General features: G+C 32.5%; 2 protein-coding genes across 6 annotated transcripts in view; one reads left to right on the top strand and one right to left on the bottom strand.

Moving 5' to 3' along the window:
• Window positions 1-17,024, top strand: part of LOC136028656 (uncharacterized) — a 100,544-nt gene extending 83,520 nt beyond the window's left edge. For all 5 annotated transcript variants that reach the window (XM_065706488.1, XM_065706483.1, XM_065706503.1 and 2 more), the window contains 5 exons: window positions 4,712-4,857; window positions 5,347-5,554; window positions 6,993-7,207; window positions 10,503-10,711; window positions 12,814-17,024. In XM_065706488.1, the coding sequence (XP_065562560.1) occupies window positions 4,712-4,857; window positions 5,347-5,554; window positions 6,993-7,207; window positions 10,503-10,711; window positions 12,814-13,009 (974 nt within the window). In that variant the 3' untranslated portion in view covers window positions 13,010-17,024. The remainder of the gene's footprint in view (window positions 1-4,711; window positions 4,858-5,346; window positions 5,555-6,992; window positions 7,208-10,502; window positions 10,712-12,813) is intronic.
• Window positions 17,025-17,299: 275 nt separating this feature from the next.
• The window catches only part of LOC136028690 (putative inorganic phosphate cotransporter), a 49,704-nt gene continuing 43,120 nt past the window's right edge, over window positions 17,300-23,883 (bottom strand). The window contains exons 6-8 of the mRNA XM_065706522.1: window positions 22,078-22,210; window positions 18,899-19,140; window positions 17,300-17,603 (exon numbers count right to left, since the gene is read on the bottom strand). Of these exons, the coding sequence (XP_065562594.1) occupies window positions 17,409-17,603; window positions 18,899-19,140; window positions 22,078-22,210 (570 nt within the window). The 3' untranslated portion in view covers window positions 17,300-17,408. The remainder of the gene's footprint in view (window positions 17,604-18,898; window positions 19,141-22,077; window positions 22,211-23,883) is intronic.

Here is a 23,883-nt window from a genome sequence, read left to right as displayed (position 1 = left end):
TGTTTAAAGTGATTTAACTCTGGTCCATTCTTCTATTGACGAGAGTTGGTCGGAGTGAGAGGCTTATTGAAGTAGAATATTTTAGAAACCCATATGCTGCCCATCCATAAAAGGGAAAATAGGGCAAAAACACCATTTTCTGACCAAGAATACATAGAAGGTGTAACATTTTAAATTGAGAAAATGCGTTGATTTGGAAGATTTCTTACGCAGCCACCTTAAATAAGTGCCTTAATGGTGCAAACTTGCCCCACCTGGAAACACTGGTATGAAAAGCAACCATAGTTGATATAATTCCACAGATAGAATTTATGACTAAGTTCTTTAGTAGATGGTGCTCTAGTAAACCAAATTTTGCAAATTTCCTTGAAAAGGTTTTAACTGTAGACGTCGCTCTCACGAACCTCTTCTTTGTTTGATTTTATTTTGTTTTCCTAAATGGGACGACTAAAACGATTGTTATTCGCAAAATTGGTATTTGACTGACTATAGTCTAGCTAAGGAAACACATTTGAAGCGGATTTTATAGAACGATACTTTATACTAGCTGAAAGCTATTTTGTGACGCAATTCTTAGTGTAAGCTCTGAAAATCAGAAAGGAGCAATTGAATGGTGTTCTGCAGGAATAACCACTAACATGATCTAGGTCTGTAGAAATTAACTAAAAAAAACACCTTATCTATAAGTGATTTTGTTGGTTTTTGTCTGAATTTGGTTTATTAGATTACGCTTTACAAAAAAAAAAAAAATGCTTAAACTTAATTAAGTATAAAAATGGATAAAGTAAAAGTCAGCCATGAAATTTCTATTGAAACTTCTTAAATTGGCTGAAACTAGTACAGTCTTGTGGTACATAAGAGATTTGTATTTTGATGGTGGTCTAGAACACCATTAAAATTGAAGCATTTTTTTATTTTTTTATTTTTATTTATTTATTTATTTATTCAAATGTATACGAAAACTTCAGGGTTACGTACAGCTGAAAACATCATGATTAAAGAGAGTTGAGATTGACTTACTTGTAATTTGCATAGTTTTTTTATGTTATTGTTTCTAGATAAGTATAATAGCTGAAGTTTTAAAACTCATTATCACTAAGTTTCATTGACCCTCAACTGTTCTCCAAGTGTATGGCTTATTATACAAATTGGAACTGATTCAATCCTGCTATGTTGGAAACAGACATTGAGATAACGGTACTTGTAATCAATGAGACAAATCATCCCCTAAAGGATGTTACTAATATACTGACTTGTATGGAATATTCCAAAAGTACACTTTTATTTTGATCTTTGAAAATTTATTTTACTGTCTGCTTAATCTGAAATGTAACTTTGAATGAGGTGCATTCATTTGATTGAATCTTATAAATGATTCAAATAAGTAGCAAACAGGTCTAATGCTTAAGATGAACAATATAATATAAAGTTTTAACTTTGAAAAAGTGTTGCAAAAAACATGCTAAGATTGTAAATAACGCCATTGGAAAATATCAAATGCATATAATTGTAATATTTTTGGTTTGTAGGCAACTTAAGCAAAAGAATATAAATACATATAAAATGCGGACCATGTTTTTACCTGTGTAAAGTAAATTGTTTTTTATAGGATTTCCTTCCAACGCATAAGTCAGTTTCTTTTTGCGCAACATTTGTTTAGAACAAGGACTCTGAACAGCAAATTTTCATCCTACTTTGATTGTATTTCCTTTGTTCGTTCTAAAGAATTTTACCTGAATAAGTGGAAAAGGGGGATTCCCCCTTTGAGGTTAGTGGTGGTGGTGGTACGAAATTCAATATAAGGTTAGCGTTTACAGCATAGGAACATAAGCTGTAAACTAGAACCGAAAGAACCAAGACATTGAAAATAGGAAGGTGTAAAGTCGCAGGAATTCACATCGACGGTGCAATAGCTATCGGTCGGCTGAAATATCGGATTGAAGACTTAATGAAAACTGGAACTTACTTCCGATTTAATGAAATATAATTACATTGCAAAATTGAAAAAAGACGAAGATTTTTTTACAGAAGGTTTCGTCTAAATGCACACTGTCCTAAAAAAAAAGCGTTCGGTATAAAACAAATTGAGAAAATGAAATATTTTCTTGTATAAAATCGTTAATATCATAGTTTGATCCTTGTCTTAATTAATCTTGATTTTTTCTTGAAAAAGAAATTCAAATGCTCAATCAGTCTCCCAAACCAGTAAGAATAACCAAGAGAAGTTCAATATAGATAGCCAAGTCTGTATGTCAAAGTGCGCAATTGAGGGGTTGTACCACTGCACATAAGAAGGTTTGATGTTGATCTAAAGTTCGAGGAATTTACATCGATGGTGCCGTAGTTAACGGTTCTAAGTTACCAATTTTCAATTTCACAGGGGGGGGGGGGGCAAAAATCATGTGCAAAACTACTTGACAAAAAAATGACTTGGAATTGTCAAAAGGTCAACTACATAAATAATAGTCTAATTAAATTAGTTAAAACTAAATAGTTAAATTAAACTAACTAACTAACTAACTAAATTATTAAAAACCAATTAAACAAAAGTTTAAATCTGCTCTCTGAAATGGTACCAAAATTATGCAATTTCATTTTCTTTGCTGCGTAAAAGACAACGTAAAACACATGCCAAAATAGTCCGTTTTCTGGCTTTTTGGCATTTTAATAAAGCCTTATAGTGTTTCTAAACAATATGTGCTTAGTTTTGTTAGTTATTTAAGTTTTTTGTTTGTGAAGTATGGCTTTTCTAAGGAGTCAGAGATTGACTCCTGGATTTTACTCCAAAGCCTGACATGCATTTCAAGAAACCTTCGCATTTGCTAATGAACATTTGAATGAAGCTACCTACCGTATACACACAAAATACGTCTTTTTCGTTAATGATTTCAAGTGATTTTTGAGTTAGCTAGAATTAAGATGAATTGGCTTATTGAGGTATTTTCTTGTATGTACATTGAAAACCCCGAAAATAAATATTATTGAATTATATCGCATCATTAATGCCGATGAGATAGCCCATACTACTTACGAATATTCCAATTTAATTGAATCTCAGTAACAGGGGTAGAAATACTACAGGAATTTAGTGCCATTTATTATCTATACCGCCACCTAGGGTGCTGTCTTTCATCTCAAACTTTTGGCATATTAGAGTCGTTTTATATCTGTTATTACCTCTTTCTAATGGACTCTTTCTAAAGGACTGCTTTCTAATGAATATTGGGAATTTGAATTAATTTTAATGCACACAAATATTCTTGTCCTTGGAATGCATTATATCTTTCTTTTATACAGGCAAAAGAACATTGTTTCTGTTTCGACGATCATTTATTAACTGACTGATACAAATTGATTCAAACAAAAGAAGAGAAAAACAGGATCATGAAATATGGTGTGTTTAGCTACTGAGCAAGACACTTTAAATACATTACGTAATAATCAAGAAATAAGGATTAGAGAAACCAACCTGTATAATTAATATACACTACATAAAGAATTTTATATTTCTGGGATTGTGCGACAAAGCGAATTCTATGCAGCAGGCTATCTGTTAAATAGTGTTGCCGATATGTTATATTAAATTTTCATTATCGCTGTGATAATCATAAGCATAATTTTATATATACATACATTTTGGGCTCAGTCACGCTTGCCAGATGTTTAGTGCTTGGTCCTGCCGTGTACCATCCTGTGTATTAAAATCATTTCAAGTTGCTTCTATGAGCGGCTATATATTTTTATTATTATCATTCAAAATATTTTTATCTAGCGCTTCTTCTGCAAAAAATTCAAGAGTATCTAGATACTCTACCCAACCTAATAACTTAGTTTCATGCCTGCAATAACACGTTTTTTCGAAAAGGCAGATTTTCACTCCCTGAACTCTTGACTGTATTTGCCAAAATTTGAAGTTTAGTAATCTTGTCAAGATAAATCGATAAAGCCAAGATTAATAATCGCTCATGAAGTGTGAGTATTGCAAACCTGATTTTGCAACAATCATTTAAGCATTTCACCAGTGAAATTGGTCACCGTTATTTCTGTAATAGAAATTGTATTATATCTTGGCAAAGACTATGTATGACCGAGTGTGCTCTAACACCTTCCCATTTATTTATTTTTTCTGTTTTTTAATGTATGCATTATTGACTGTACCTAGCCAGAAAAAGAATTCAACTTACTTTAGCAAAATACTTGGACATACATTGTTTTAATAGTTCCTTGTCCAAATTGATTGATCCAAGTGAATTTTTTTGAAAGTACTTAGAAACGCTGGATAATTCAGGTACATTTTGGCTTATATTTATTAAGTTCCATCTGTATGTCTTTGAGTAAGATTTACATCTTGAAACCTGTTTTTTTAATCATTTCTGATTTTACTTACCTTTCATATGCCTCTAACTCATGTAACTAGTTGGCGGAGACAATATGAATATACATATTTTTGTAAGAAAAAAAAAAAAAAAGTGTCATGTCCTTGAGTCTTTGCCGCAACGATGTATCGGGGATGACACGAATGGCTTAATGCTTATGTAGTAGAATAATGTTCAAGGTTATGAGCATCTAGACGTATTCCGAAGTTTCAATTTTCTCTTTTCTAATTTTTTATTGCTAACTTTGGTGAGTAATACGATTTGTCCTTCCATTCTGTTTTGGTCTTTGTTCTTTTTCAGACATATTTATTTAATATAGTTTTAATTATGAACAGAGTGCTCAGAAGAAGGTGACTCCGGTCGATCCTCGTGGTCAGACAGCCAAAGCCATGGTGATAATTCAAGCAACTGCCACAGTCATTCTAGTCTACTTACTTCCTACGATAATAAATGGCCAACTTCATTTTGGACTCAATTTAAGGTGGGTTGCAACCCTTGTCTGTTTTTAACCTAATTAAAGGCCCAATCATAGTTTCTTTGGCAAATGATGCTCCAGTATATTTAAAATATTGTGTCAAAACATATTGTGACAATGACAATACTATGACAATGACAAAGGGAGTGTGAATATTTTGATTATTAGTTTGATCGTAGTTGGGCTATGAACCAAATCAAAGAGTACAATAAACTCATTAATGTAACTTATAGATACTACCTATCGAAGCAAAGTTTTATTTTGCGAACTTAGTTAAAGAAATGTTGAACTTATTTCCATTAAATGGATTTAATTGAAGAACTATGCACAAAGTCTTCAACTTTTCGTCATGTGTCCACTTTTGCCCGGATGGGGCGATAGATTCTTTAAATTTTTCACTTTTACATTCAAGCACCAATAAAGTAAGTTCTGTATAATTTGTGTCCAAATAAACATTGGTGAAGTATACAGTTAGAGTTACTGCTTGTTTTGTAGGTGCTGACACGTCGGAATTTTTTAGAAGCAAAACCCAGAATGCTTAGCAAGCTTAACTGGATTCAGACGATTGGACTGGGCTTAATGGCAGGTTTTCTGTGGCTTCAGTTAGAACGAAAAGAAGAAACCATATCCGATATACAAGGGTGGATGTTCTTTTCCACTACTTACTGGATGCTCTTTGCTTTATTTGGAGCCCTTGCTTCATGTGAGTCATATTTTTTTTCTTTTTATGTTCACTTTTTTTCTTTTTTTTTTTTCTTTTTTTTAGCATGTAGTAGATCCTTGTAGTTCCAACGTTATTTTACAAAAAAAAAAAAAAAAAAAAAAAAAAAAAAAAAAAAAAAAAAAAAAAAAAAAAAAAAAAAAAAAATTCTACCTTGATCGGTTCAGCCTACTTTTCAGTGCAAGTGAAAAGTGTCTAAACACGCTTGATTATATGTATATTTCAAGATTATTTTCTTTAAATTTCTCTTGCACTATAACAAGTTCTTGGATGTTACGAAATTGGGTATAAAAAAATCATATGTGCCTAGATAAATATTTGTTGACTTGGGGTTTTTCATGATATTATGTTATTTTTGGGTATCTTAAATTTTAAGCTACTGTGCCAAAGCATTCTGATTCAGGCGTACCTATAGTGCATAACAAGGTGATAGATGGAAAACAAATTCTGTGTTTCTATGACTTGCCATGTGTTATCCAATTTACACCAGAACATAAACCCTCCCTCCAAGACTAGTGTAACGGGTCAGACTTTTCCAAAGTAATGATGGTTGTCTAAAAGTGCGCTTATTTCTTGCGCGCCATCCCCCCTTGAATTTCTTTTTATTTGTTTATTATTTATTTGTTTTCTTTATTTCCCTCAAAAAATGAGGAGTAAACTACAATATAAATGTAAAGAAAAGACAAATGATAACGCTCACAATAAAAAATATCAAATATTGATCAAACACTTAAAAAGAGAAAGAAAAGATACAAAAACACTTGCTAAATAATTTAGCCTGTAAATGATCAAGAGCCAGAACTCTTACTAAAAAATGGAAATAAATTGTGGCCTTAAAGGATAATTTTCGCCTTGTCTTCAAGTATTTTGTATTTTTTCTTTATACAGACTACAGGATCCTTCACTTTAAGCTTTAAAACAATCTCAGTGCTACTTTATTAAAATAAATAAATATTCAAATAAATAAATAAATATTTAAGTGCCACTAAAATTTAAAATAAGAAACTTTAATGGACGAAAGATCAGAAGGTCTGAAATTACGGAAGAGGAGGGACTGAAACAGCAAGTGAGGCAGAGCAACAGCGCTTTACATACGACCAAGGACGTCCCGACGGTAAAGACCCCTAAAACGAATTAAAAGACCAAATGCCTTGCGTGGTTTCATCTGAACATGCTGAACCAGGACCGGTTTAAAAATCTCTTTTCGAAGCAGCATAAGGTAAATCCCAAATAAGTGACTATTGGCGACGACTGGAAAATAACAGCATTGCCGCAATCTTGAGTGACACAAATCACCTTCTGCTATTTCAGTCCACTAATTAACTTTTATCTAATGAATTCACTTCTCCTTAATTAGTTTATTATTCTTTGAAGCTTTGAATTTTTGCAGAATTTTTTAAAGTGCCTGATTTATTTCTAGTTCCTGGAGAGCAAGAGGTGGTAAATAAAGAAAGGATATCTGGAGCTTATCGACTTTCAGCATATTATTCTGCGAAAATGGTCGGAGAACTGCCACTTGTGATGACCATGCCAGCTCTATATTATTTTATTTCGTACCCTATGATGGGCTTCCATAATGTGTCAACTTTTTTGTTGCTATTATGCTATTTGTTACTCAATTCCATTGTTGCACAGGTATGTTTTTTTTTCGTTCTTTAATAATTTTTGTTTATAATGTTGTTGTTTACTAATGTTTGTGATGGTGCTTCAAAATCGTCTTCCAATTTCGATCTTGATTCCACTTAATTAACTCAATTTCAATGTTGATCCTGATTTTGATTAACCGATAATACTAGTCAAATAGTTCGTAGTAAGAAACCGTAAGTAAGGAGCGACTTACCAGCGGTATCTATATTCCTTAAAAAGCGTGGAATTTAATTCCTAATCTCCCTTCATTGTGAGGAGTATGTTTAGACTAAGTGTGTAATATAGATACCGCTGGATGATAGCTTCTCTTTTATTACAGAAATATAGTAAGTATAACATATAAGGGAGTATTCATTTGCTTACCTGCCCACGAAGGAGAAAGACGAGATCTGGCATCCCTATAAAAGGTTTTTTTCTCGAAAACCCTCTTTTTAAGCATTACAAATATGAATACTTTATATATACGTTAAAAAAAATACGCGGAATTTTTTAATTGCTTATAAATAAAGTTTTTTACTACTCTAAAGAGCTTCTTATTCTAATTCAATGGCTCTTAGTTTTCATGAGTCTTTTTGAAGAGTTGTGACAAAAAGTCAAACTTTCGCATAAAGAGCGGGGTATTAAGATGGGGGCAGCCATTTTCATATACAGAATAATATCTTTTCGTTTTAAGTTTTAGAGTTGCTCCTTACTTTCATTTGAAGAAGCTTGTTTTTTATTATTTAATATTAAAGATGATTGTGCAGAGCAAAGTGGCTTTTTCTGTCGTTTCGTGGTAAAAAATAAAAAATTCCGAAAAGGATAAAAATAAAAAATCCATCGATCCAAAAATTCCAAGCTAGGCTATCGATTTAGATTACTGAAAAATTGTATATTGAGCTCCTCAACAGAGGGAGATATGCCATGGGATGCAACATTCGTTCCTAAAGTGGAACGTAGTTCATACAAAATAAATAGTTAATATATATATTTATTTAAGAGCTAAGGTGGTTTATTTGAAACTCGATAAAATCACGTATAATGATGTATGCTTGGATGGAGGATGCAGGTTGATCTTTGTGTATGTGGGGGAAGGGGAATGTGCCTGAAGCCTCAAAAAGTGTCTTATGTAAAAATTGTACTAATTAGTCTTCCGATGAATACAGATTTGCAATTTCAGATTTGAAGTTTGCAATCTCCCTTCATTCCAGGGAATATTTAGACTAATCCTCTAATGCGGGTACTCCGGAGTGATAGCTCCTTTTTTACAGCAGAAATACTTTTACTGTGTAACAAAAAGTTACACTCATATTATTACCGGTTTGAAATGGGGGTAAAAGAGGGGGGGGGGGAGGTGTCATGAGTGCGACCATCAAGTTTTCAAGTACAACCAGAAACTTTGGTTTTATCGAAATTTAAAATAAAAATATTTCACGTTTTCTGTTTATATAAATTTTAACGTCTTCTTGTTTTCAGGGGGAAATGACCCCTCGGCTCCCCTTCCGGTGTCCAACGGAGACATCCTCACGAAAAAAAATATTAGAAGAACTCACCTTGTCAACTGTGAAAATGATGATATTATAATCCATTTGATATTTCATACCCCCTTCCCCGTGCACTGTTTCAGGATTGATTATCTTTCTAGAAGCACTAATATGCAAATATTGAAATTGAGCGTAAAAAACGGGGGTTGAAGGAGGGAGTAGTAGACTCCATTCGGTTTCAGTAACTTCAAGTATCTCGTAGTATTAAACTGCAAGCGAAGAGTGACCCTTGTCAATAAGAACAGAAGATCTAAAAAATGGATTTCATATTAAAATATATACAACAATAGATTCTATTCGCGGATTCTAAATATATAAAATGTGTTTATTTTAAATTTGCTCGTAAAAAGCTGCCAGCACATGAAAATTGGCATTATTAGCAACAGGCATGGACTCCCCCAAAAAGGGATGCTTGTGATCCTCCTTAGTCAGTAGTCCTAGATTGTTAAAAGGTTCCTTCAAGCGAACATTTAAAGATATAGTGTCCTTTTTAAGTAATATAATAGTTCACGCCAAAGAGAACTTCCACATTTCAGTGGTGATCTGAACTTTGGCAAAATATCATCGTCACAAAACTCTGATTGCTGATAAGCCTGCAGAACTTAATTAATTTAAAGAGGCGGATTTTAGGGGCCAATAGCTCTTGTCATATTTAGGGTAAACCTGAATATGGTTTTAAAAATGAACATAAATAAAAAAAAATCTTTTTAAATGAAAGTAAAGATCAACATTACAACGTAAAACAAACAGAAATAATTCCGTGGTCGCATCTCTTGATTTTTACACTGAAGTTTTATTTCTTGTTCCTAACGCTTCGAGCTCTACTGCTCTAGAGGAAAACCACTGTAGTCGTTTCCGACTCCTCCCACCAATAGAATAGCTTGTTAATGTATATTTGCTTGAAACGACACAAATTTAAGTTTAGAAGTTTTAAAAGGCAATCGTTTGCCTATATATTGTACTCATAGATGCTTTAAACATACCGCTTTAGAACTTTTGCGTAAAGAAAAGATGGTTAAGGAAGGGTAGCCCCCTCATGTGCGGGATAATTTCTGTCGTTTTAATTTTGAATATGTGATTTTCGTTAAGATTCTATGACTTTTAGGGGGTGTTTCCCCCTATTTTCCAAAATAAGGCAAATTTTCTCAGTCTCGTAATTTTTGATGACAAAGACTAAATTTGATGAAGTCAAAATCATATTCTTTTGATGGATCTTTTAGTATCAAAATTCTGTTTTTTAGAGTTTAGTTTACTATTGAGCCGGGTCGCTCCTTACTACAGTTTGGTACCACAAACTGTTTGATAACAATAACTCCATATACCTTTGGATTTATAAAAGATAGTTTAAATAATCTGGAGATTCTTTAATAAGAATTCACTCATGACTACTTAGGGGGTTACCTAATGGAAGGGGGACAAGAAAGCATTTAGAAAAGGCTAATTTACAGACATGTTGGCGATTCCAATCCTCTTATTCCCCCATTCCATCCACTCATTAAAATGTCACGTTAGGACTCTTTGGTGGATATTATCTACTGTTGCCTGATTTCGTTCCAATGACAATCTTTCAATTTAATGGATTTTGCCATGCTTCTTTTGTTACAGATGAATATATTTATCTGTAAAAATATCATACTTTTTCTAATCTTTATTGTAAAAAATAATGTTACTACTGCAAACTACGTACAGTACAGCGAGGTGGGTACTCGTTTCTTACTATGTTGACTGTAAATGAATCAGTGTTTTTATTTTTACTTTAGAGTGCTGGTTTATTTATTGGTGCATTATGTATGGACTTCCAAGCGTCAACCACCGTCAGTGCTTTATATACCCTGGCTATGCAACTATTTGGTGGCTTTCTTGCAACTAAAGTTCCACCCTGGCTTCAATGGGCACGGTCATTGTCTATGATTCATTATGCTTTCCAGTCAATGCAGATGGTTGAATTTAGTGGTGGCCCACTAATAAGGTCAGTTTGTTAGCGATTGTAAATGCTGAATTAGGGTTGTAAGAATTCTATTTTGACTGTAATTAAATTTCTCTTCATAAACGTAATTTTACTCTAGCATTAGATAAAAAAATCAAATGAAAGTAAAGAGCAATCGCAGTTTTAGGCCTCAAAATCTGGAGGCACAAGGTATACCATAGAGGTGTAAAAATATAAAATAAAAAGAATTTAGTGTCAGTTGTCAGAAAAACTGAAGTGGGCAGATGCCCACTGACTGAGGGGAATGAACCCCTCAGTTCATTCTTTGCCCAAAGTATGAATGGTTTAAAAGTGGTGGTTGCCTTCTCAATTTTCTTAAGTATCAGGGTCTCAAAAACGTTTTTACTCTTTGTTTATATTAAATTTTATAAAAATGGTGAATAATCCAATTTAAGGTAATGAAGATATCTTCAAAATTAAAAACAATTTGAATTGCTTTTGCAATTCAAATTGCAATTGAATCTTTTTCAATTTTCTCAAATTGAATTACAATTTGAATCTTTCGAATTTCTACAGCACTAACCTCGGTCCTCTGAAAGTTTTTTAGGGTATTTATCTCCTCTGCAGTTGTGTATGCAAAAAAAAACAACAAACAAACAACAACAAACTGTGATATTTTGACGGGTTTTTATTCTTATTCTCGATGTTTTCTTTCCTCTGTCCTTCTTTAATCGTGATTGAGTCGAAAAAACATCCTAAAAAGTACATATTTGCTTATAATCTTACTGAAACTATTTTATGTCTTTAAGAATTTCAATGTCTTGGCCAAAGTAGGTAATTGTGTCGTTCAGTTTTTTCTTTCTATGATCTGATTAAAAGTCATTTTGCAATAAGATTAAATGTAGTGGAATTTTACCCTTTTAACAAAAGCTTTCAAGAATTTTGACACAGATTAACAATCCCTCTCTTAACTTTGCCAATAAAAAATAGAAAGAAGAGAAATCCACGGAGTCTACTTCTCTTGAACCTTAGGCCTTGATATAATAGCTACCAGGGCTTGGGCTAGATTCTAAGCCAAACTTAGGTCTATATCATCAGTCCTGGCTTGAATCCAATCATGTACTTATTTTCGTAGAATCCGTCGTATCTTGCAAGTATGGAATTACTGAGCCTTGTTTCATTGCCCTTAGAGCTATTCTTAAAAAATTCATTCATATATCGCAAATTTTGAAAGATCACGGGGCCACTACTTTGGAATGGGGAAAAGTGGAGATTCATCTAGCCCAAATTTCTCATAGGTCTACTCCTTAAAATCTCATCAACGTAGGGCAACTGGATTGCGACTTCGTTAAAGGTTGATCTTTCTAAGAATAACCCTTACATATTTCTCTCATCATTACTTTGTTCACTAATTTTCTTTGTATTTTTCCTGATTTAGATTCTTTTTTCTCTCTCACTTGTTCTTATCAAACTCTAAACCTATTGTTAAAGCTCAGTGATAAAGCAAATATGCTGCCAGAAGTAGTTTTAATTGGAGGTACAACCCATAAAAGCAAAATTTGAATCTTTATAGAATAAGAACCATAAAATATTTGGTCGGAATTCTGAATTACTCAAAAACATTTAATGCGAAGTAGAAGTTTGTCTTCTACCGATTTATGCTGGTTTTTCAGTAATATGTCCGGTTACTCTTTTTGGTTGTATGTAGTGACTTTTCCTGTTTATAACCAAGAAAAAGAAATAATACTTTCTTTTTTTTGCATTCTCAGCTCATTTGAAGTTTAATCTGGATTTTTTACGTTTTTAAAGATATATATATATATATATATATATAAAATAAAACAAAACTTAAATCAACAGAGTTACACTACATTAGTGACATCCAGCTTGCATAATAAAACATAGAAGAAAATCAGAAAAGCGGTAGCACTAAGGGTAATGTATAGAATATTAATAATATCAGAAGCCTGTTGTTTTTCTTCGTATTTACATTAGCATGTGAATGGTTTTTGTAAACTGCTTTAAGAAGTTAAAAAGAAAAAGAAGCTTATTTTAAATATCTTTTTCCATTTTTTGCTTTCTTCCATTGTGAATTTTTATTGTATTATTATTGCATATATTAACTATATTGATGTTTTGTTTAGATGTGCTTCTGAAAACTCCAGATTTTCATCTTGTAATCAAAAAGAAAATGGAACCATCCCATATCATCTTATCATAGAAGCTTCAGGTAATCCCATTCTGCCGTTGGAAGTAAACACTGTCATTTTATTTTTGTTCTTGCTCATATTTCGGGTCTTGGGCTACATCGTTTTAAGATACTATAGGACACCTCGATAGCACCACAGTTTATTTCATGAAATTAAAGTGGTTGAGTGCAAAGATTTGAATTGTGATTAATAAGTCAGTTGAATACAAACTTGTGCAACAGCTTGATGTGATGGGATTTGAGATTTCTAGAAATTTATCCTCATACAAAAGTGTGAAGTTTTTAACCCTGCTTATATTGAGAAAATCCTTCCAAAAATATTGAAACTAATATTTCCTTAATCAAAATTGTCAAACGAAACCTCCTATCTTCCAATATTAAGAGTCTAACGAAGCAAAATTTGACCGTATAGTGGTCCTAATATATTCATAGTATCTCTTTCTTTTTAAGCCATTTTAAAAATGATATTTCAAGCTAGAACTATTATTGCCAATAATGTAAGCCGAATTCTTGTTTTATTGTCTATATTTCAGTTTACCTATGAATGTTTGGCTGATGACTTATCAAAACGCCCTTTTGACATGATCGCCATTTGGTTTTTGTTAAGGATAAAGTAAAATGTTTGTCCTGGAGTAAAGTACTTTAATGCACCCTATACAACAAACAATTTTCTATGTTTTTGTAAATGAGAAAAATTTTCAATTTTAAACTGATATTGCAAATATTGTTGATCATATTATTTAGTATTGACATAATAATTGGATTGATTTTCTTGGGGTGACATGTTTACCCACAAATATGTTTCTCAACTATCTGAATTTCTGTATAATTTTAATTGTCCAAATATTTGGCCTCTTGTTCAAGCTAATTAAGTGAAAATATGAAGTTTCAAAAAAAAAAAAAAAAAAAAAAAAAAAACAGTTAAAGCCAATTTCAAGTTTTCAATTTCAAGACAGTTTAGTATAGTTTTGGGCTTAGGCTAACTTTAACTCTACATATGTCGGTTTTATAAAGAATTAGCTAAACGTTTACGAATGATGGAATCGTTTGTATTTCACAATAGAATTAGTTCAGGTTCTTACTGATCTGTATTTCTAAAGCAAATCGATGGCGAGTGAATGTTGTATTCTGGCAATAAAATATATATATAATAAATATATATTCTGGCAATAATAAATAAATATATATATATGTATATATATATATATATATATATATATATATATATATATATATATATATATATATATACATAAATGAAAACAGCACTTTCTATTTCTAGATATAGCTTTGAAATACTGGCATTCATCTAGTTTTTAAGTCAATTGGAAATTACCTATAAATGTCTCTTTTAATTGACGGTTTTAAATAGTCACTTCTAATCCTCCTGACTCAAAAGAAAGTAGAATCATGTGTTTTTATTTGTTGTTGTTGGTCATTAAGCCAATGATGTGATAGTGAATTTCTGGAAATGGTGGTAGAGGATTATATTCAAAACATGGTTATCAACTGGGCACTTATCTCTGTCATCATGGACTATGGATATGAGATAAAAAAAATTAAATTTCATAAAAGTATCAGTTATGAAAAGGGAAAAAAAAGCCAAAAATTGCTTCCTCTAGCAATTGGTTGACAGCATATGTTTGTTTTTTAATTGGGGGAGGGAAGATCATAGTTTTTCAGTCACATGTCCCTTTAAATTTAAAACAAAATCAGTAAGAAATATTTGCAGTATCCCTCCCCTCCTCCCTTAACGATGTGTCTGGATTACCTCTATATATTAATATTTGTCGTCTAGATTGCCTGTTAGATAGTTGTTTTTTTTGGCCTACAAAATTATACCTCCCTCTCTCGAGACGAACCCATCTGTACGTGCCCGATGGCAGAAAATGGCTGTCAACACTTGACGAAAAAAAAAAAAAAATGTCCACAGAATAGCGAAAGGGATAATATTAAATCAAGATAATATTAGAGATGAAATGGGAATTTCGAACAAATTCTATCCAGTATCCATACAACACTTTCTACTGAATGGAAATTTAATTATCGTAACTATGAACTTAAAAAAGAGAATACAATAAGTTATCAATTAGGCCCTTCGAGATATACGCACATTCAATGCATTAGTTCTGTTTATTTAACAATCAATAGCCGTTTGGCAAATAATTAAGATAATATTACAGACGACAACTACAACTCACATATGACAGAACTTTGCTGTTATTGTATATCTACTAGTTTAATTGTGAATCTGCTGCAGTTTCTTTGAAGTGTAATTATTCTATTCACCTACCATTTCATTCGTTCGCTTATGATGAACCCTAAGATTGTGATAATATTTTGTAATTGTATAATATTTTGCATCATATCTGGTTCGTATGGTATTTTATATTTTTGAACAGAGAGATGTGGTCAGTTGATAACCAGGTATTAATTTGCTCCTCCTCTTGTTCCTAGCTTGTTCATAGTACGCTGAATGATATTACTTTTTTTGTATGTAAGACATAGTATGTTTGTTTTGTTCTACGTTTGTGTTTCTTTTATTCGAATTTTGTTTGTTTAATCTTTGTTTTTGCTAGTGTAACATATTGCTAATCCATTACGCTTCATATTTGTTCCCTTTTTATTCAATTCAAACTTCTATTTCTATTGTAAATGCATCAATGTCTTTAAATACAAAAAAGCTAAACGGAAAAAAAACGTTTCGATAATGTTGCAGTCCAAGGCAAGGGGCGCGAGACATTGTTTCTGCGAGAAGTTAATGTGTTCCTATGAGTTTCCTAGTTGGTTTTTGTCCTCTTGGCTCTTCAGTTAATCCATTAAAGAAGGAAGATCAGCCATAATTGAGAAAAAATAATCTAGCGTCTTTTCTAACTCCAAAGACTTGATTAAAATAAAATATTCTAATAATAGCTCTCTGAACTGTAACTAGGTCTTCATTAATAAAAACGTTTAGTAAAATATTTATAAAACTGGGATCTTTTAGAATTTACGGAATGGGTTAAGCCGTAGTGTCGCTTGTACAGGAATAAGGGTATTTAATTCTGCCAAAAGTAAATTTTAAAGCAAGTTTTATTTGTAGTCTTTTAGCGTCTTGGGTTGTCTATTAAACTGATTATTTTGAAGTCTCAGGACAAAGTAACTTAATTAACTAATAAGCTAATTTTATAAAGCTATTATGAAGCGAATAATTGCTTTATGAAGCTAATAACTTGTCAACTTAGGGCTTATATTCTGTATAGCGATAATTCTGGAAAGAATGTATGGAAGAAAGTTTTTGAGATGAATTTTAAAACTGCCTCCTTGTGTACTCTCCATGTAGAAAAAAGAACGAGAAAGTACTGCGATAAAGTCAGGTTTTCCAATGCATCGTGAGGGAGGTATTTCGATAAAGTATTTATTTCAAAGAATGTGCATCCCAAGCCCATTTGGACACTTACTCCCTCTGAGACTATGTTTTTGGTCATCACAGTGAGCCGACTCCTTTTACAAACATTTAGTATATTGTCCTTCGTCGTTAATTTTTATATATTATTATTTCTCGTCATAGCCGAGTGGATTGATGCGCTGGATTTATGATCCTTTGTCCGAGATGCTAAGGGTTCGAATCCTAATGCACCCAATTATTTGGTTTGGGACGGAGGTCAGCGGCATGACTCTATAAGCTCAGCCAGAGTCGACCCAGTTCTAAATGGGTACCTGGAGAAATCTAGGGAAGGTAAACAGGAAAGGTGTGCGAAAGCACAGGATGGTTGGTCCCCAACCCCCATTGCACTTCGGCAGGTCAGCACCGCCGGTAGGGACAATAAAGTCCAATGCATTTTACCTTTACATTTTTTTTATTAATTTCTATATAACTTAGGAATAGTTATGTGTATTAATGCGTGATGAAATTTCTTTTATTTTAAGAAATATGTTTTTTATTTTTCATGTGTTTTTGTCTATTTATTCGAATTGCTATATCTAAAAAGGCAAAAGTTAGCTGTGATATACGTCCTGTATTACCCATTGGTTATTTTAAGGGCAAATACGTGAAGGGTTGTACAGTGCCAAAACGTGTTCTTATTATGCTTGGTAGTGTTATTATATATCTTGTTATATTTTCTATGTTCAATTAGTGGTACTGAATAAAATGTTTACTCCTTATTTTAGGTTTTAATGATACAGGTCCCCTAACACTTTTGATAGGTCATTTGTGCTCTCTTACATCTCTTTGCTGATCTTTCTATAAAAACACTGTCAATAAAAAGGTTTCATCCCTATTTTGAACTGTTTTACTTTCGTCTGGAAGTCTATTTTGATTACAAAAAAGGTCTTCGTCTACTGTTGGATGTACTTAGGAGTACTTAAAGGAATGAATGCTAGGAGGACGTGAAAATATATAAATTGTGTTAGTGCTTATTGTGAAAAACATGATCGGCTTATGTTCTAAAAATTTAATGAAATGTCTCGGAATTCCGATAAAGAGGCATAAAAAATTGTAGGCCTGGTAGAACCTTGCCGAAACCATAGGGAAAATAAACTAAAATATCAATTTTTTTTATTGCTCTCTTCTTCACATTCATCTTTGTCGGCTTCACTTTTTTCTAAATCTTCAGAGCTTCCTGTTTGTATGCAGTTCCACGGCTGTTCCTCAGCAGTACCAAAAAGGGTGAAGAAAACAACATTGATCAGCAAAACACCAGATGTCATAAGAAACACGATTCGCCAGGCTTCTAGTGTTTGCTGGAAACAAACCAAATAAATTTACTTCAAGTAATAAAAGTAGAACATTTTTAAGAATACTTATTTTAGTAAAAAATAAGGTCATTGACAAAAAAACTACCAAAATGCCTGTGAATGTTTTGTTTTCTAGCCTTTTTTTATTTGACTTTTTTATTTATTTTATTTGTAGTCTTTTTTTATCTTTTTTATTCTATTTCATCTACAAGAGAAATAGTTCGGATCCTTTAAGTAATAAAAAACAAACAAAAAGAACAATAAATAGGATATCTTATAACCATCTCAGAAATTTCATTGCTGAAGGCTTTGTTACTTAGATGGCCTACTAAAGAACTAAAGAAGGAGGTCTTAGGGACCAAATATATGCCTTTAAAAAAAAAAAATCAGAGACATTGAAGGGTTAAAATTTACCTTGGTGGTTGCATGAGAAGAGTAATAAAATAAATTTGGATGGCGATGAAGTGTGTCTAAGAGGACTAAGGGAACAACTAGGATTAGATTTCGGAGGGTGTTTAATTGGATCATTATTGGAAAGAGGGTATTCGAGTTCACAAACCTAAGAGGAGAAGGAAGTATTCAAAAAGATATAAATTTACGAATAAAATAATATAAGTTACAAAAACAGCTGTTTAACAAAGCTGAGTAGCAAAGATATGTGTCTGCCTTCCCCCTCCAAATAACTAAAAAGAGCACCAGCTATTTAATTTGCAATTTATTGATTTATTTAATTTTATTAAAATTTAATTATAATTAAAACATTATTAAATTTTGGTGAAGGGGTTCAGATGGGGACCGCCAAATATGTCAATAAAAAGAAAAAAAAATATACTTTTATGTGTGCATTCACGTTAAAAATGAGGTGGGGAGTCTGACCCAAGCTGAAAGTAACTAATTTCTGGCACCAAATTTCTCCAATGAAGCTTATTAGTGGTTTTAATGGCAACTATAGTCTACATTTATTTTTCTGAATTCCCATAGAAAAGTTTTTAGTTTTGTTGATTCAGTGTTTTGAAACTATGTAAATAAACTCTAATCGTTGTAATCGTTTAACGCATACCAATTAAAACATAATGCTCTATTTAGGCTTATGTCAATAGGTCTATCGGATCAGATAAAATCAAATCTGTTAGACTATTTGGACCATCCGAACATTGACCTGAGTTCACATGAATATCTTAAAAATATTTTCTTATTTTCCGCGATTGAAGGGCTCATACTAAGTACAAAACACTGAATCATTGATGATACAAGAACATATTCTTAAATTTTCATGTTGAACGCTAAGAAAATTTACTTACATTCCCAGTTGTAATAAACCCAACTGTTAAAGGACCAACCCAAGATGGGATTGTCGAAACTGCATTAGTTATACCAAACATGGTTCCTGCAAAATTTGAGCCAATGTCTATATGATTACTGAACCATCCACTATAAATGGCACCCTGAAGTCCCACTGACATTGTCAGCATAGCTAATGTTAATATCTCATTGCATCCAGCAAATGCCAAGACTATTAAACAAATAGCTGGACCTCCATGACCTAAAATGGAGAAAGAAAATAAATGTTATTGGCTGTACCATTTTCCCCAAAAATTCAATACCATTTGTGAGCTTATTAGAACAGCTGGGGAAACATTTTGTGAATTTAATGAGAAATTTTATAGAACGAGTCATGTCAGATGCCTTCAACTTAAGTGACTAAAGCTTCTATTTTTTCTTCTTTTTTTAGGGGGTTGGGTGGGAATAGATCTCAAGTTTTAAGGTTGGCAATGCTTGTGATTTCTGTTTATTTATAGTTTATTATTACTTTTGCAAACCTGATTTAGTAAGTTTAGTTTTTCGAGCATAATTGTAATTTTTGGGATTAGTATTACAAGGTATTATATTTTATTTTTCTTGCATTTTATTTTTTATTTTTCTTAGATGATAATGTATTTACATTTAATCTTAATTTTTCTTCCTTCATTAAGCATTATTTGTATCCATTTAAATCCAACTAAGTTGTTGTATAATACAAAAATCTCAATGTTTTGATGACTTAAAGGCTTAAAGGCTAAAGGCTACAGCCGATAATTGACGTATAGTTCACTCGTAAGAATAATTTACTAGAACTTTTTGTGCCTTATTCCAAAATAAACGTGTAGATAAGAAGAGGGATTTAAGTTAAAACCACTCCCTCAAAGCCTGTTGTTTCTTGGTATAGCAATCTTTTTCTACTTGAAATGTACAAATATTGTGATTTCTTTTTTTTTCAACATACTGAAAATATGACCAAGAGACAACAAAAAGAGACTTGTTAATACTATTTTAATGTTTTATTATTAGTTCTATTTCTTAATAGCACTAAATTTCTTAAACTATTATACATAAGAACAAACATCAAGTACTATTTAGGAGCCCCATACTTGTAAGGGCTGAGCCCCTAAATGGTTTCTGTCCACCAAGATATATTCAAACATAAAGACATCCTAACTTTTTTCCGAGAGGAGTCTTCCTTTTTGGTCTTGAGCAAAATGATGATTTTTAAATAAGGTTCCTCGTAAAAAAAAACAACAACAGTCTAATAGTTTTATGATTATAAGTGTTGGCAGTATTACTACCTGTTCCCAAATGACTCCCAGCCCCAAAAATCAACTCCTTGCCTAGCAAGTCTCTACCGACACAACTACTCAGACAGACTTCTCTCGACCCATTAAACTCCGCAACTTATAAATCCCCAATGAATGAGCTCAGAAACCTTTGAGTAGAAATTATAGTGGAATTAGGAGGCTGTTTGTGAATAACGTGAGTTGTATACTGTGATTAAATAAAAAAAAAAAACAAGTTTTTTTTAGCTGAAAGTAAGGAAGTAAGGAGAGTAATTTCTGTTCGTTTTAAGTTTTAATGTCGCTCTTTACTTTCAATTAAAAAAACTTGCTTTTTTTATTTAATTTCTGAACGTTTTTGAATTGATGCATGTTTTGATTTTGGCTCTCCGCACATGAATAATTAAAATGAAATTTGCATACTAATTTATTTATTTGACTAAATGGCTTTCTCATAGTTTTGATCGGACAATTTTGAGAAAAAAGGAGCAGGAGAGTAGGCCTAGTTACCCTCCAATTGTTTTGTTATTTAAAAAGGCAACTACAACTTTTAATTTTGTACGAACGCTTTTATTAGTAAAAATATACGTAACTTACAAATTAACTTAAGTAACGAACTTCTATATGTTTTTATTTCGTTTATGAAAGGGTTCACCCCCTCGTCAATACCTCGCTCTTTACACTAAAGCTTAAATTTTGTCCCAATTCCTTAAAAATGACCCCTGAATCACAAAGGCCATAGAATAAATAGTTGGAATTAATAAAATTAATTTAGCGTAAAGAGTAAGGTATTAGGAAGAGGCGAACCCCTCATAAGCGTAATAATTGCTGTTCATTTTAAGTTTTAATGCTGCTCTTTACTTTCAGTTGAAAAAACTTTTTGTTATTTATTTTTTCATTGTTTTAAAAAAAAAGCTAAAAAATTCTGTGCCCCCTTCATGGAAATTTTCTTCCAAATTGACACATTCCTCGATGGAAAGTTCCCCCACATAAGCCCCTCCCATCAACCCCTTCCCCCCAACCAAAAAAATCTACCTGAAAGCGTCTGTTTCCCAATAACCATTACAATATGTAAACACTGGTTAAAGTTTGTAACTTGCAGCTCCTCCCACGGGGACTGTGGGGGAGTAAGTCGTCCCCAAAGACATAGTTATTAGGTTTTTCGACTATGCTGAATAAAATGGCTATCTCAGAATTTTGATCCGGTGACTTTAGGAAGAAATGAGCGTGGGAGGGGGCCTAGGTGCCCTCCAAATTTTGGTCACTTAAACAGGCCCCTAGAACTTTTAATTTCCGTTAGAACGAGCCTTCTCGTGACATTATAAGACCGTCGACACGATCACCCCTGAAAAAAAAAAGAAAAACAAACAAATAAACACGCATCCGTGATCGGTCTTGTGACAAAAAATACAAATTTCCACATTTTTGTAGATAGGAGCTTGTAACTTCTACTGTAGAGTTCTCTAATACGCTAAATCAGATGGTGTGATTTTCGTTAAGATTCCATGACTTTTAAGGGGTGTTCCTATAAGGGGTGCTTCCCTATTTTCTAAAATTAGGCAAATTTTCTCAGGCTCGTTACTTTTTATGGGTAAGTTTTGATGTAACTATTGCTATAAAAATTTCTTTTTTTAGAGTTTTGGTTACTATTGAGCCGGGTCGCTCCTTACTACAGTTCGTTACCACGAACTGTTTGATTTTTTAAGGATGCACGTAATGTAATTTAAGCCATTTTGACATTAAAATGGAAAAAAAGTTAAATCGGGGGCAAAAAAAAATGTGGATTTTATTCTATGTATAGTGCCTCGATAATAAGTATAACCTTCTTAACAAGACTATATATCAATAGAACTCAAAAATTTTGAGCACAAACTTGGAGAAAATTATCTTACCTATTGCGTTAAACAGTCTTCTAACCCAAGTTAGGGTAAGGATTTTCTTTTTGTTCAAGGCATCAGCAATAGGACTGAAGATAAGACTGAAAATCCACATGACTAGATACGGAAACGCAGAAATAAGTGAATTCTAAAAGAAGATGAAAAAGAATTAGCCGAATCCTGACGATTTATAGTCATCAAATTCCAGAACCAAAAATACTACAATATGCATTTCCAACAATGATTACCGAGTTAATACAAAGAGTGTCAAGTGTAACTTGTTACTAGTCATATTTCAACAGCAGTGCATCGGTAAAAAAAAAATGTCTTTCCAATGTCAATATGTCACACGTGGAGATAAAATGACATTGATTTCAGGAGGGGATAATTCTCGCTTTTGACGAGGACCCATGATCAACTCTAAAATTTCAAAATGACAGCTGTCCTAGTATGTTATATATTTGATTTTGGAGGGAAAAGGATATAAGTTTATCGTGCAATTATTTTAAGTCAGGTTTGGTTAACTTAGTGAGGTCAGAGTTAGTCAAGCTAATTAGGTCAGGTTTGTAAATTAGCAATAGCTTTCAATCAAACCAAACCTTAAAAACCGAGAACTGGATACAAACGAATCAAATTAAAAAGTCTTCAAGGCAAATTTTTACAAGTTCAACAATTCACCTCAATTCATCAGTCTTTAAGGGAATACACAGCGCCTTCAAGGAGCAGTCGGAACTAACCTTAGAGACTATATTTGTACAGAGGAAATATTAATCTAAGCCTGAGTCTAATATCCCTAAGCCTAGTAATCTAAGCCCAAGAGATCTCGGATAGAATGACAAGTCATAAAAGCAAACTCAGAGTAGATCCGGACCCAGGTCCGGATTGAATCAGTGCGGCCAAATTGGATCTTTATCTAGGGGCCTTCTTTACATATTAAATATTTAGATAGAGTATCAGTTTTCCATATTATAAAGTATACATTTTGTAATAATAAACCCATTACTAAAAATTATCCAGCAATATAAGATGGAAACAAATATATTTTGGTTATTTGAATAACTCACAATTTATCCCCTATCGTCAAAAACAATTTGCTTTAAATTTGACAATCTTCTTTTTTCATTTCGTTGGAAACGTGGGATCCTTTCAATGTTGGGTTCGATTGGTCCCAATTGCTCAAATCGTCCTTTATCTGGCCCTGTATTTACCTAGTTTGTCATGACACCAGCATGTATCCTCTATTATCTTTATCTCCTATTTTAATGGAACACTAGTTGTATCTTTTGAGATAAAGGTACTTCACTTTTACAATAAAACTTGTTCAAGCTTTGACTTTCACCATAAATTTACTTCAGCTTTAGTTTTTTTTTTAGAAAACTTATTCTACCTTAAGCTTTCACGTCATACTTAGTTTTTGAGATGAATTTTCTTCCAGTTTAGTTTTATACGACTCAACTTTAAATTGACTACTCTTTTATCTCCTTTAGACAATTACAAAATAACAATAATACTAATGCAATTTTTGGCTTTCACTATAAACTTACTTCGGCTTTAGGTTTACGAGAAAACTTCTAGCTACAGCTTTTATGTTGAATTAACACCAGTTTAGATTTCCCAGTTAAACTTATCCATTTTAGCCTTTACGACTAAAGTATTGAATAAACCACTCTTATGGGCCACTCCATTAAACCACTCCATTGGCAATTACGAATTAACAATTTCTTTTTTTAAACTAAAAGCTTAAAATCTTTTCTCGATGTTATGTATCTAGATTCGGGCTATTTCTAAATTAATAGTCAGCACACTAAGTGTTATCTAATT

The sequence above is a fragment of the Artemia franciscana genome, chromosome 1, assembly GCF_032884065.1.
Source record: "Artemia franciscana chromosome 1, ASM3288406v1, whole genome shotgun sequence".
Lineage (NCBI taxonomy): Eukaryota > Metazoa > Arthropoda > Branchiopoda > Anostraca > Artemiidae > Artemia > Artemia franciscana.
This window is presented reverse-complemented; position numbering and strand designations above follow the sequence as displayed.